This window comes from Macrobrachium rosenbergii, chromosome 1 (assembly GCF_040412425.1).
Source record: "Macrobrachium rosenbergii isolate ZJJX-2024 chromosome 1, ASM4041242v1, whole genome shotgun sequence".
NCBI lineage: Eukaryota > Metazoa > Arthropoda > Malacostraca > Decapoda > Palaemonidae > Macrobrachium > Macrobrachium rosenbergii.
The window spans coordinates 39068946-39084130 of NC_089741.1; the positions used below are offsets into that span (position 1 = coordinate 39068946).

At 36.4% G+C, this 15185-nt stretch overlaps 1 protein-coding gene across 16 annotated transcripts in view; it reads right to left on the minus strand.

The window, feature by feature from the left end:
• Positions 1–2588: 2588 nt before the first annotated feature.
• The window catches only part of Rgl (Ral guanine nucleotide dissociation stimulator-like), a 207772-nt gene continuing 195175 nt past the window's right edge, over positions 2589–15185 (minus strand). For all 16 annotated transcript variants that reach the window (XM_067130155.1, XM_067129968.1, XM_067130062.1 and 13 more), the window contains 13 exons: positions 14308–14412; positions 13482–13750; positions 12412–12593; positions 11338–11483; positions 10900–11112; positions 10401–10511; positions 10114–10278; positions 9223–9363; positions 8789–8973; positions 8365–8494; positions 8005–8212; positions 7598–7732; positions 2589–4151 (listed from right to left, as the gene is read on the minus strand). In XM_067130155.1, coding sequence (XP_066986256.1) covers positions 3991–4151; positions 7598–7732; positions 8005–8212; positions 8365–8494; positions 8789–8973; positions 9223–9363; positions 10114–10278; positions 10401–10511; positions 10900–11112; positions 11338–11483; positions 12412–12593; positions 13482–13750; positions 14308–14412 — 2151 coding nt within the window. In that variant the 3' untranslated portion in view covers positions 2589–3990. The remainder of the gene's footprint in view (positions 4152–7597; positions 7733–8004; positions 8213–8364; positions 8495–8788; positions 8974–9222; positions 9364–10113; positions 10279–10400; positions 10512–10899; positions 11113–11337; positions 11484–12411; positions 12594–13481; positions 13751–14307; positions 14413–15185) is intronic.

A 15185-nucleotide genomic window follows, 5' to 3' on the forward strand; every position in this document is an offset into this window, starting at 1 on the left:
TAATAATAATAATAATAATAATAATAATAATAATAATAATAATAATAATAATAATAATAATGGTAATAATAATGCCTTTTGCCAAGCATCACGAATGTCTAAGCTTAGGTAGGTTAAGGTGTGTTAGGTTAGGATAGCGGCTGTGTCATGTTTTTGAGGAGGTAGGTATTACCAAGCTACTTGTCTTAAAGCATTTTGATTGTAACCCTTCTCTAGGGTAGGCAACGGGTTAAGATTAATAGAGTTGCCAAGTAACAGCTTTTGATTAAAAAATATTCAAGGAAAAGAAGCAGTTTTCTTGGAAATTAGAGGTTTGAGAGAGAGGAGGGAACAGGCACATTAGTAAAACTATCACTATGTATTGTCATCATCATCAGTTACTTTAAAGAGACCATTGAGCCTTTGCGGACCTTCAAAGGAAATTTATAATGAGCGATAAAAATTAGAGATAGGTAGAATTGATAGTAAACCAATCACTATCATCGTTATCATCATCATCATCATCAGGTACTTCAACTAGACCATTACCCTTTATAGAATTTCAGAGGGCAGTTTCAAAGGATTTTTTTTTAATGAAGGGTGAAAATAAAAATTGGAACTAGGTAGAATTAAAAAAGGTTAGACAGTTAAAAAGATTCAGACTGAAGGCAATGGATGAAAACAAAAGGCAAGAATGAATGCGGTTGGGGCCAAAGGGAGTAGAAGTTTACAGATATCAGCATTGCATGACTAAGTTACCTGTTCAGTGACTTGTTGGAAATCAGAGCTTTACAAACTCTTGTTCCCCTTGACGGAGTAATGTACCTGTATTTACAGTTTTCACGTTGTTCCTTTTAATTCACCTTCATTGCTTTCTTGTAGTTTATTGCAGTGCCTTTTGGGTAACACTTTTTAAGATTCCTTCTGCATTTCCATTCTGTTTCACAGTAATTTTTTCTTAATTGGTTCTTCCATTTTTGAAGACTATAGTCCTGATAGATGCTGTTTGGTTTGTGAAATTTCTCTGTGCAATATGGAAGTACAGCATCTGTTTACTGAAGATGTTTACTCTTAAGAGTTACTGCCCCATGTTATTGTATGAAATTCTTGTCAGGGTTGTCTACTTTGGAATGGGCTATCGTCATTGCTGCTATGCGCCAGTAGTGTTCAGCAGAAAGTTATATAAATTTTAGGTGTTGAAGTATGTAGTGTATTAGTAAGTGTCTATACCTTTTAGTGATTTGGTTGATTTTTTTTTTTTGCAGTCCTAGAATGTGCCTCCTTAAAGAGAACTACAATCTCTTACCAGATGAGAGTTTGACTAGGCCTAACTGAGAAATACCAATCATTCTGTGCTCCGTTGAAGTTTGATGGTCTTCAGTCTTCATTCTGACATACTAAACAAGAGAACATAACATACTGGAAATTTGCCAAATTGGAGGACAAACCCTGGTAAGTCTATGACCTGCTTTTTATGTGTATTGACTTGAGCAATAAAGGGTGGCAGTGTAGAGGTATAAAAGAGCTTTAATCATGGTTATGAAAGGCAAAGAAACAAGAGCTGTTGAATGACATCCAAAAAATGTTTCCGTCTCTTAACAAACAAAGTGAAACTAGGCACAATATGAGCTTCTCTGATCTGCAACACCAAACGCAAAGACATGGACATACGAAGATGTAAGTCAGAATGGATGATCCTGTCCATGGATATCTCTTCTTTTAATAGGTAAAATGGGGCAGATGCCATGGAGTTAATTAGAAGCCTATGCAGGGTATGACATCCCTATACACACATTTACAGCTTGGAACAAACTACTATACAAAGAAAAAAGTCTATTCTAGTGTTCCCTGTTAGGCAGAGTGGAATTGTTGGTGAAAGTGTTGGAAGCATCTGAGTAAGTCCTTTGACTTTAAAAGACTGGATGTTTGGAGGCAGAAACCTATAAAGACTGCTGAAGGGAAACAAATAATAATTCAATTAAAAGAAAGCTCTGTTGCCCAAAAAAGGAAGTAATCAGTGCAAAATGAAAAAAAATGAACATGTATTAACAACATTGGGAAGTGGGCAATATGTTGCATTCTCTGGATGACAGTAGAGAATAGCATGCTTATAACTGGTTGAGTACTTCTGGATCATCCTTCCTGAAAGTCAACCGTCTCAGAAGTATCAAGCTGTTCAACCAAATCCTCCTGAAAGTGCCTTGGCACTCAGCTGATGGCTTTTGTCCATGTTTTAGTTTCAAGTCTGTGTTTTGATTTTGCCGATAGTTCTCCTGAAATTTTATCTGGATGTAATTGCTTTCCCCTGAAAGGTTGACTGAGATAGTCTTATTTTACACATGAAAGGGATTAAATTCAAATCCTGGGCTGATAAGTTCTTGCTTCTTTACAGACAGTCTGATGATAATCTAGGGGAGACTGTATAAACCTTTCATTGCATGCAATCAGAACTCAGCAAAAACATTGCACGTTACTTCAGAATTTGTTTTAGTAAAAACCCAGGTAATCTTGAGATAGTTTGCATTGGTTCGTCCATGTTTCACGATTGAAAACAAACAACAAAATATGTTTTTTTATGTTTCAGTAAAAAGGTTAAGAAAATAAATCTGTTACAAATTGTCTAGAAATGATAGACTGTATTTACAAAGGTAACAACAGAGAGTTTTTACAAGTATACAACATAACCTACAAATTATGTACATTCTCACAAGGATAGAATTTGAACTCTGTCAACAACTTTCAGTACTTTTTTCAGTATCTAAATAGAAGGTAATAAAATTTCTGTATAAATATACTTGGGTTTTTTGTTACCAAGGTACTAAACTCATTCATGTAGGTTTGAATGATGTGGAATAGAAAAATGGAGTTAGGTAATCAACCATCGAGAGAGCATTATCAGTGGTGACAAAAAACCAAAATAATATACCAGAAAAGGATGCCACGAAGGCTGGAGGATTGTACAGTATGAATGACCGTTTTTCGACAGCGATGAAAGGAGAAATTACCATAGATCAAATACTGTTATAAATGTGCACAATACTCCCATTTTTCTCTTATCACAAAATAATGGGAGATGTTTAAGTCTATATCACGTGTTGTTTGTCATGAATTAGCCTCGGACTCTAACTCAAGACAACGGCATCATGGTTCTAATGCTAAAAGAAGGGTGCGAGAGAGAAATAAATAGAGTACAGTACATTCAAGAATGTGGTCAATGTACATATTCGTTGTTTACTCTTTGAGAGAAAGTAGAAAAACACAAATCACACAATTTCTCCAGAATCCACAATTAAAGCTTATTGCTGGAAACTTTTTCAAAGTCTAAAAATGAGAGTACATCTTATGGAAACAAACCATTTTGAGTATTATATAATAAAACAAGGTAAAATGTGGACAACATTCCTCCAGTATGATTACAACTCCCACTTTAACAAGTTGAGTACTTTACTAACGAACTGCTCGAGATACTCATTACAATCGTACATAAAAGAAAAACACAATGTAATTTCACAGCACATTAATACTGAGAACCACATCTCAAAATTTTTACAACCAATACTGAAGTTCTTAAAGATGACCACCTTACACACACTCGGGTAATAATTATCAATAAATAGCAAATAAAAAAAGCTTAATTCCATTCCATGAAATCGTTAGAAAGGATAAAAAAGTCGAGAGTATAAAAAGTTTTTCTTCCAACGTTCGTAATAACTCACTTGGTGACATAGCAGCCCTTTTCAATTTCCTGTATCATTACACTACACTTTTCCTTTTTCAGAGGAGCCTTCGAAGTTCAAAAGTTTCTTGTTTGGGAAAGGTTGCATCACAAAGTGTAAAGGAAGGTATGGATGGGTCTCCTAAGCTTCGTAACATTTTGATAAGTCAAAGTCGAACGAAGAGTGGGGCAAATCACGCAAGTTGGCTGCACAGGACTAGGAATGAAGAGTATCCTTGGAAGTGGATGGAATTCACAGTTGCCATTGAAGGTATGCTTCAAATCTAGAGTAACTATTAAGTGACCAGCAACTTTTTTCTTATTTTGTGATCCTTGGTTGGATTTCGACGAATGATGGTATTCTCATCACCGTGCCGCCTTCTCCTCAAGACAAAATTAAGGTCGTATTGAGTATTGATAGCGTAATATACATTAGCTGAAGCTGGCAGCAACATTTCTGAAAAGAAAAAAATCATTAAAATGTGAACCACAGGTGTGACTAATTTTCAGTAACAATCTAGATGCTATTTACTAAAAAATTAGCTTTCAGTTACTTGTGTGAAAAATGATATAGACAGAGCATCTTTGGTTGGGTTCATTAAATGGGGTAGAAAAGTTGATAAACTAATTGCAGCTCAAAGGTTCATGAAAGTGAGTAAGATAAACCCCCACTCAGCTGACTGCCAAAAACCTCCATAATCTCTATTTTATTTATGAAGTTTGTGATTTTCCAAGATGATCTGATCAAGAAAAGTGAAAGAAAAGTAAACAATGAAGGGTGTAAACAATGTAAGTTGGTGCTGAGAAGTGAACCACAACAAAGTTTTAAAACTTAGCCACTTTACTCCTCTTGGGCAGTGCTAAGCCAGGTGCAGTTAGCCACTTTACTCCTCCTGGGAAGTGCTAAGCCAGGTACAGTATACCATATTAAACAGTACAGACTATACTCCTTGAGAAGGGGACAACTCAAGGATGGAATAAGATCAAGAAAAAAAACGTGTATCTTCCTACTCCTCATTGGCACTGTTCCTACTCATCTTCCTTTCCTTCTTCTACCTCTAATTCCTTCCATGGGACAGAGAAATGGTTTTGGAAGCACTGTAGCAAAAGATTCTGTTAATTTCGAGTGAGTTTCGTAAGCAAATTGTACAGTATATTTCCAGTCTGTTAGGTACACCATTAAATCATTCACCTAATGTTGATGGATGAATATACTTAAACTGCCATACATCAACATCAGTTATATAGCTGTTTTGTTGGTTTTAACTCTGATCATGATGCACTTTCATTCCTGTTTTTCAATTTTACTTAAAAAATGTGCATATAATCAACCTTTCAAACTTCACTGTATGTTGTAAAAATAGAAACAAATCAAGTGCTTTCCTTTGCAGACTGTGGACTAGTGAGCAGAGCTGTGAAGACACTAGAACAATAGATGGGTGGAGAACCAGACACTTCACAAGTTAGAAGATCCATTTTTTTTATTGCTCATGACGAACAAGAAAATATGGAAGTAGCCTTAAAAGCCAGTGGAAAGGATACGAACTATTTTAGAGACCATACTTCTACATCTATGAAAAGTGTAGATACTCTTATTGAGTGCATGAAAAGTGTACAAAATAAATGTTTTAATCTGTCTTTACTAAGCAAAAGGTTTCATGTAAAAACAACAGCTTTTACATGAATATTACATTACTAAAGACATTCCAAACTTATTTGGAAAATATCTTGCTATGAAAAGCACTATAAAATGAATGCAAAATGTAGGCCACATTGGAGCTTTTTTAAAGAAACGTAAGCAGCCACGAAATTTGCAAGCCTGGTTCATCATTTAGCAAGTATATAACCTCAACCCAGGAGGGGGAGTCATCATATACAATTTGTACATGTGAGATTGATCTAGGTGGTGAGAGACACAACGATCATTTACCACATAACAGAACTTCTCGTTTATGGGTGTTCAAAAGGATACATTAAGTGCCCCTTTTAGGAACATGAACTGAGACATAATTGCTAGGTATAAACACACTTGCCCTTACTAAGAATTGGGATAGGAAGTCTGCAAATAAATCTCAGACTTCATAAATTTGGAGACAAAGTTTTACTTTCGTTACCTTCAAATAATGCATACAGTCATGGTTAGCTGCTTACAGTACTTGTTATTACCATGCTCAGTTTAACCAGACCAATGTGTTTTAAACTTGATTTCATATAAAATATTAGTCTGTACAAACACAGAAGACCACTGTGCTGTTTAGAATACCTCCAGACTAATATACCCCCCCCCATCAGTGGCAGTGTGTTGTCTCTTCTAATATTTCTCTACCACAATGAATGTAATGTAATTATTCATTTTGCGCTGCTTTTGATTTTTGGCCCATTAAAGTAAGTTGTTGTTAATTTTATCCAGTTGTGTTTATGTATGTCTCTTGAAGGTTGGACTTGGGTCTTTTCTACCCCTCAGAAAGGTGTAATTTAATAGATACATCAATCAAGTAAGTGTTTTTATCTTTTCATGTTTGATGGTGATTCAGCTGTTCGTCGCCTGTTTGTTTTCATACCAGCTGGTGATGTGGGGCAGTTTTGAGTGCTATGCCGTTTAGTTAATGGCTCCCTTTAGAGAGGTTTTCAGCTCTTATATTCTCTGACAGCTTGTGGCAGTTTCCTGTATAATTTTGAAGACGTCCTCGACATTTTGCTGCCCCCCTATTAACTTTCTTGTTGCTGGCATCTCTGCAGCTCATGCAAGGGATTGTGTACCTCGTTCCTTCCATTACGTATTTTTGGAGGCGAGCCCACCCATCATCTGCCCTTGCCCTCAGCCTGCTGAACCTCTGGAGTCATTAGGGGCCCCCCTAAAAGACAACCTGTGTTGTGTGCCTCCTACTTTGTGGCACATAAGTGAAATCTGTCATAAGAGACAACACTTCACTGCGTGGTGATAAGGGACGACTGTATATCAGCCACAGTATTAGATGGATTATGGTTAATTATCGTCAATACGATGGTTTTTTTTTTTTTTTTACCTCAAATGTATGTTTATTCAGCATTCAAGTTTGTAAATTAATTAGGTTTAAGGCTAAATTCTCACTTTGTCTCTTTCCATTACACCCGACCCATGTGTATGTTGTTTTTATCTCATAATTCTGTTCTCTTTTACTACAGTGTGCTAGTTGGCTAGGTGAATTGTTTCTGGCATTTTAAATGTGTATTTTTCTTCCCTAAAGTACAGTGATTTTGTAATTTTAGGGACTTATTGTAATAAATAATTAATGGTTTGTTTAGTGTCTGTATCCTTCTCTTTGAGAAAATACTTTGAATTGGTTCTGCTCTGGTAATAGGTCCTTCTCATTAATCATAGTGGTAAGGGCCTTAAGGTAGATAACAGAATTTCTGAACTCACCGCCCATCTTTTAGGATGAATTACATTATGTATGTAAAACTTTTTATTTGTATTTGTAGTAAGTATCCAAATAGTTATGTCAGGAGATTGTCTTCATACTAAAAGCTGCATTTCATGGTTATGCTGCCATTCCATCTTTTCTCATTATGCTACACCTTTTTAATCAATGGTTCTTATACTCATTTGCATTGTGTGTTAGGAAGAATATTTTTATGCATGAAGTCCTATACTACATACCTGATACACACTGGTATTTAATTGCATCATGTTTAAAACACAATAACTTGTTACCTTGATATTTTAGCCTAGAACGAATTCATAGCTAAGATAACAATATCTTTATTACTCTCCAGTAAAATTCTCCCCATAACGTTTCATAGTACTATATACCACGAATGGCTTTGCTGTACAGACTACTAATTTCAAAGTTTTTTTTTATAAACTGAGTCCAGACTACTGATGGTACATTACACTAAATACATGGCTGTCACAATACTTACCCCCATCAGGTAGAAATTGTGCCAATGTGTAGTCCTCAGGGTTACCCTCAAACCCATGCTTCTCCATTGCCTTCCTTATTACAGAGATTGTGCGCTCAGAGTTACTGAGCATGATGCTCTTGTACAGGTTAACTCCTGCAAAACAAAGGATCAGTTTCATTTCTCATGAGACTTCACTGTGGTATTTTATTACACTAACATGAAAAAAAAAATCAAGTATGTTACGTGCATACACTATTTACAACATACAGTATATACCTCAAATTATGCATAATACAATACTATACTGTATTATAATTACAGTATACAATAAAGCATAAGTAGTACAGGAGTGCTTGATATTCCAAAATATTATTTAACAACTAGGCATAATCAGAACATGTATTAAACCATGTAAAGACCCTTACCATCTACTTCATGAGCGCTGCTTTCTATAGAAACTCTAATTATGTAGAAATCAGGGGTAATGTAAGGCGAGGGTGTAGGCTGCTGCTGCTGGACTTGCTGGGGGGTGCCTGTCTGACGTTCAGGGGTACGGCCTGAGGCAGTGGTACCTCCAGAATTTACGGACACATCCAGCGATGGTAAAGAGGAGCTGCTTGACGATGTGGACATCTGCAAAAATTAAAGTACCGATTACTATGAAAAACCTCATTATTTTACTTTGATCGCTGATATCATATGCAAGTTTTCAGCTTCATGTGACCACCAAAGTTTTAAACCTGTATGAAGTCTGAATTAATTTGCTTAAAGTGCTGAAAACCAACCTTTCTTTCTAAAGAACAAGAATCATTATGACTCAGGGGGGTGTTGATGGAGTCATTGTCGAAGAAGAATTGACTACTCGAGGAGCCACTTGATGTGCTGGCAATACTGTCGTTCTTTCTGTGACCAAACCTGAAATATCAAAATTGTTTAAACTTCAGAATGCAAAATTCCATAAGAATACCGTACTTTGTTTTTGAGACGACTACAAATGAACTTTACATCCGGCAAACTGTGAATACAGTTTATAGTCAGTATTCTCTTTTAACTAAGCTTACAAAGTCCATCACATGGTGGCAAGTCAAATATTACAGTATTAGCTTAACTTCTAAAGAACTTTTTGGTGCTTTTACTCAATACTGATAACCTGCCATGCTTTATCTTCCAAATTACTTCAAAAGAAATAAAGTGTTAACTGATACATACTGAGCTCTTTTCCTCATTTTGCTTTCTCTTGTAGATGATGGAGCTGAGGACCCTTGAGGCTCAATTTGGCAAGAAAGTCTCCAGGCTTCTTTGTCGTCCAAAACTAGTACGGAGTCCCACCATCGTTCAAATCTCTCGTCTCTCTCCAGCTGGTATGCATTTGCTGCACCTTGCAGCAACCGAATCTGTTGGATTACAGTGCATTGTAATTAATCCATAAATGGTAAAAATACAAGCAGTAGTACTGTATTAAAAAATTTACTGAGTGTTAAATTTCTCTTACTAAAATCATTCAACATTCATAAAACCTGCAGTATATTTTTCCTAATGAACATACTTCACTATTATATGATGTGACATCACTTAAAGTATTCACTAATTTATAAGATACAGTTTATTTATGCTTAAGTAACCAGCGATATGAAGGTACATACCTGTGCCAACACTTCAAACTCCTTCCTTTTTTTATCGAAGTTGATGAGCCCATTTGCAACAGTGTCTGGAATAGCTGTATCTATCATAGTGAGATCAGTCAGGAATGTGCCAAGATAGGGAATAGTTCCATAACTCACAGCCTGGAAAAAAAAAAAAAAAATGGTCATTATACTAAAGGAGCAGCCACTCTCTAAAAGACCTGAATGTGCCCATGCTTCCTACATGAATCATGTTCATCAGCAAACATCTAGTTTTACGGTGTATTTGCATTACACAAAAATTAAGGCTGCCATCACCAGACACATCAAGAAAGCGGAGACACTGGAGTAAAAATATCCACAATTCTCATATGGTCATTCTGAACATGCTGTGTGCTGATATATTCATGGGACTGCTAAGACTGAACTGAAGTGCTGTCATTTAACTGCTAGGGAGCTATTACGTGGCTTCGTGAGAATATAGATTTCGAGCCTTTGAGATTGTTTAGCTGTCTAAATCAATGTGTAGACTTGTCTTCACTAAAGACAAGGTCTAGGTATGGTTTGGTAAGCAGATCATATATAAAAAAAAAGGGGGGGGAAGGTTAACCTTTACAGAGTATAGTCTTTTGGAAAACGATTTGCATTTCTTAAGGAAGTTTTGTATTTTCATTTTCTTGCTAGTATGAAACATACAAGGGCAAAGCATGGCTGAACCACAGTTTGCAAGAACTAAATTTAAGTTTTTAATTGGGAACCTATGCTTGTGCCCAGGCAACCTTCGCCTTGAGTGACTTGCTGTCAAAGGGCCAAGACTTGCAAATGGTGCAACAGCAGCTCTAAAGGGAAATCAGTAACAGAAGTACAAACTCAGTTCATTTCACTTACGCAAACACCGATCTCAATACTTACCAGAGGATTAACAGCTAATTTCTCCAGAGCTTTGTGAAGATGTCTGTCATTTGCATGAACAGTTTCTGCATGCTTAGCTGTACCTTCCTTCATTAGCAACTCGCGTTGGTAGAGCTGGTTATTCTCTTCACTGAATATCCTAGCTAACTCCTCAAACAGTTCAGCCTGAAAAATGAGATACTTTGTAAAGTCTGCTGGTATTTTGTGATGCATACTGACAATTCTTTCAACAGGCTGAGCACTTTATCTCATCATTATTCATAGGTATCAAACAGAAATTAAGGTACCTTGTCCTTTATCACAGCTCCCCAAGTCTTTTTTAATCTATAAATGGGGTTAGACTGTAGTCCCGAAATTATTGCTTTGAGGGAGGAGAAGTTCTTGTGCATTCTTAATTCCTGTAAAAAAAAGATGAATACATTATAGTATGTTTCTGTATCAATCATAATACGTTTGCATACTTTACTACTGTATTCAAGCTCACAAGTTAATACATTTACCTCAAACACACAATAAAGCAGCAATGATCCTTAAAAGATGAAAAAGACATTTTTTCACAGATTGTGTAGTAACGAGCATTTCTCTAACATCTACTAGGAAATTGTCAGAATCCTCTCTATACAATCAAAACCATAATTGTGATCCTATCCTCATTTTTACTGCTACTGCTACTACTATCACTAATAATAATAAAAAGGGACTGTATTGACTAGGATTCTAAATGATACTATCCAAAGTGAAAACCACTTTGTTAGTTCCTCTGCAAAAGAAGCATTAGCTGTTTACCTGAGCAATGTCAATCCATTTTACTATGAGTCTTGCTCTTTGTGATGGCTTGAGTTCTGTGTCTACGAGGATGGTGGACTGTACCCGGAAGCTCACTGCGTTGAATTGGTCAACTGTGGCTGTGACAGTAGCTGCAGAGTCACCTCGACCCCGGTCACGCCGAGACCAAACTGACCCTAAACACTGGTGGGCTATCACATTCTTGAAAAGAACCTGGAAATAAACACTAACGTTATTACTAAACTCAGGGTGTTTTTCCATATACAGTACTGTATTATATCTTTTCATATAATGCATTACTGTACTATTCCAGGAAGTGGTGATTCATGCCCCTAAAAATATTTCATGAATAAAAAGGTTCTTAAACATTGAACAAATCAACTTAATGTTTATCAGTACAGTACAGCTGATAACTAGATCTGTATTTTGTGTTCTTACAGTGTCCATCCTAGTTAGCTGCTGGGCGAAAGTCGACTCGGAGATATCCAAGAATTCGTAAGGCTGATGGTCACCGTTCTTCATGGGGGAGGAGGAATGCACTCTTATCTCTTCGCAGGATAATATTCTCTCCAGCATGGGTGACCCTGCAAGAATTTTGCTTTAAAAGGAAAGTGTCCCAAATAGTTATACTCAAGGAAATCCTAACAAAAGAGACTAATATATGACCTCAGCTTCTTTGTCTTTTTTGACTACTTTATATTGCTAAAAAAGTTGACGTCTTCCATTCTGTCACTTTCAGTACAGTATTGGAATAAGCCAGCCTTGTACCAGCATAGGGTCTTTTATTCCTGAAACAGCCTGTGTGACATAAATTTTTTTGATATTTCATAACTCAAAGGTGACAGATTCTTTGGCTTTAGAATACTGTACGTAAGATTAATTAAAAAACACAGTCCCTCTCAATCTTCATATCCAGTATCAATATCCATCAAAAGCAATATTCATTTAGGCAGAAATAATAAACAATAAGTTGTCACAATATCATTAATATTTTGTAATCCCTCCATTTCTTTGCTTCAATCAAATTCATATTGCTCCTTTAGTCAATCTCACTGAGACAAAATCAAGATATTATTATGCCTATAGCATGGCAATACTGTACTAAGGAAACCAGTAATTTTTTCTTAATTACAAGTTCTTCAGCAAGGCAGGCCTTTTCAATACATGGCTGTTGATGTTGTACAGTAACTTATAAGCATTTTGGCATAATGCTCTAATTAATAACCAGATTATCATATGTTTTAGGCAGTAACTATTACTCCAAAAGCCTTATGAACATATGCAAAAGTTCTAAATTGTCATACACACTGTATTCGTTTTTCTTACAGAATTATTTACTACTGCAAATCTCATTTCTCCTATTACACTGTGAGCCACTGTTGCTTCCATAAGACTCCCTAGGCCTATTGCAGGTTTAAATAGGGCTAAGAATGCTTGTCCCAAAGGCATCTGACATCAATGGGTAGACCTAATCCTTAAAAATAACCCCACCAATGAAGAACATCGAATTACCTTTGATATCTTCTTCCCTCCTCATCTTCTCCAGCTTGTAACCCACTTTGATGTGTAAGTCTGAGCCAGGGAGATGCACCCTCGTGAACTCCCTCAGCTGCTGCAGGCAGGAGAACATTGGGGGATCTCTGAAGTCCTCTGGGTAAGCGTCCAGCCATACTTGTAGGGTCAGTCTGAGAGCTCTGGAAGTAAAGGGTAGGGTTAAAACATGCTAAAGGTACTGGTAAAAATTGCTGGTGTGTATATTTTTTGTTATAATGACTGACATGTTAACATACAAAAAGTAAACAAGTGACTAATGATTTCATTGTTGCCAAGATATATCTACAAATGATGCACAAGAATCGCAAGACTTTCATGTGATAACATCATTACAGGTTGGCTGCAATGAGGAGGAGATTAAAAGTTAAGTAACAAGTGCTTCTGTGTAGTTAAGACATTTTCAGGATACACAATGTAACTTGAAAATGCATAATTACACTAAAGTACCCCATACTTTGTTTTTCATTTCCTGCTCTGTGGCGACCAACATATTTTTGACAACTGTAAGTTAAAATATCAACACAGTACAGCTAAACTTATAATCGTTTTTCCTAGTCTCATATTTTCCTCAGTCATTGATATTTTTCCTGTAATTCACTACCAAATACACCCTGTAGGGGGTAGTGCCGTCAGTGCATCTCAAGTGGTGCACTGTAGGCATTACTTAAGGTTCTTTGCAGCGTGCCTTCAGCCCCTAGCTGCAACCCCTTTCGTTCCTTTTACTATACCTCCTTTCATATTCTCTTTCCTCCATCTTACTTTCCGCTCCTAACAACTGATTCACAATGCAACTGCTTTGAGGTTTTCCTCCTGTTACACCTTTCAAACCTTTTTACTGTCAATTTCCTTTTCAGTGATGAATGACCTCATAGGTCCCAGTGCTTAAATTCAGTTCAATTCAGTTACCAAATACAAAATAAAATACCACATAACGTAACAGTGATAGTACTAATAACAATAAAACTCAAAGTTACACTAATACTTATTGCCAACAAAAACTCAAAAACTCAGCAGATGAGTCAACTCACTTTTTGTGATCTTCACGCAGATGCTCCGGAACGTTAACCTTATTACTACTTGAGTCAAGGGCGAGGTAGCGGTCGAGGATGAGGTTGAGAACTTGTCTGGTGGAGGAGAAGGTGCGGTAGGTTGCCAGGAAAACATTCACGAAGGTAGACTCCAGTTCCCCGCTGTCCGAGGCCAAGGACTCGATCAGTTTCTCGAGGGTCCCCGCCTTCAGGAACTTAACCCTCACCGTCTCCCACTCCAAGTGAGAGATTTCGTCATCGTCAGACTCCTGAAAAAAAGTTAATTATAATTAATAATAATAATAATATCAATGGAAGCCTGTAATCCTTTTCGTTTTATGATTAAGGTTTGGGTTTCACCTCCTACTTATATTTTTCCTTATTTTTCCAGTATTTCTGAGTCTACTTCTAGTCGTCAGACACTACTTGCTTACGGCCTGTTATTGACTGAAAGGGTATCATTAGAAATTGTTATTCAGATGTGATTAATTAAACTTTTGATTTGTTACCTATTTAAACCTCCTTTGGAAATCAGTTACCTAGAGACGTTTTGTTAATTAACTCAATAACAATCTGTTACTAATGAAAAATAAATTATTCAAAATCTGTTGTGGCTTTGAATGCTATCTTGCAAAACCATTTCAAAAATGAATGATCTCACAGGTATGAAATATTCTTAATTTCCAATTTGAAAGTAAAGTATATATTTGTTTAATTACTGGACCATCATCACACTATGAATAATCATAAATAATATTAAATGACCATTGAAATTTAATTCAGTATTCGGCACAAAGAAAATACAACTAACAACGCTCTCTCTCACCTGAGTGATGCTTCTCGAAGGATGATGATATCGGACTTTCTTCAGGTACACGGTATAAATGGCGCCTTCGCATTTTTCCTCGCCCCACAATCGCCATGTTGGCGCCTGGAAAGCAAGGAAGGAATTATGTTAATAATCTAGTCTCATTCTCTTTTTAAGAGATAAAATTCAGCACACCCATTCTATCTAAACATTTTTCAAGACACGAAGGAAGGGAAAATTAAAACTTAAAACTAAAATGATATTATTTGTGTCCTCACCCAGACACATGAATGCCAGTTTTGAAATTTCTGCCGTTATGGTTACTCGACACAAATTTAGCTCCTCAAGATTAATTGCATTATTACTGCTTCCCATCTGTTGCATAGCACCAACAACCAGCATTATGCAAAGACATTTTTACCTGACCAAGCCAATGTTTTCGCCAGTAATAAACATAAGAGTACAATCTTCTTCTTTTAAGAGTACAATAATGGACACCTATATGATTATGGTACTCGAAGTTTTCACCTTCATTTCAAATAAGGAGTTATATTTTTTGTTAAACGCGTTATATAAATTAAAGGCGACTACTGATTGGGTCATGATACCGTGTGTACGTTATGGATAATAATGAAACTTAAATCCTTGTAACGACGTAAGTACGCGGCAGACAGGTTATCATTTCCTGATTTAATAATCGGTCATTTTAAAATATATGCTGATGGCTTCTGCTGAGCCTCCTTATGTTGATGAATTAATCTGCACTTGCAACTGCACGAGCTCTTGCACCTAAGTAGCCATCATTATCGCTGACGTAATTAAATCGGGTTTTTCCTCTATCGAGTCGTCCGTCAGACGGGCTCTTTCTCTACCTTAAAAAAAAGCTTTAAACAAAT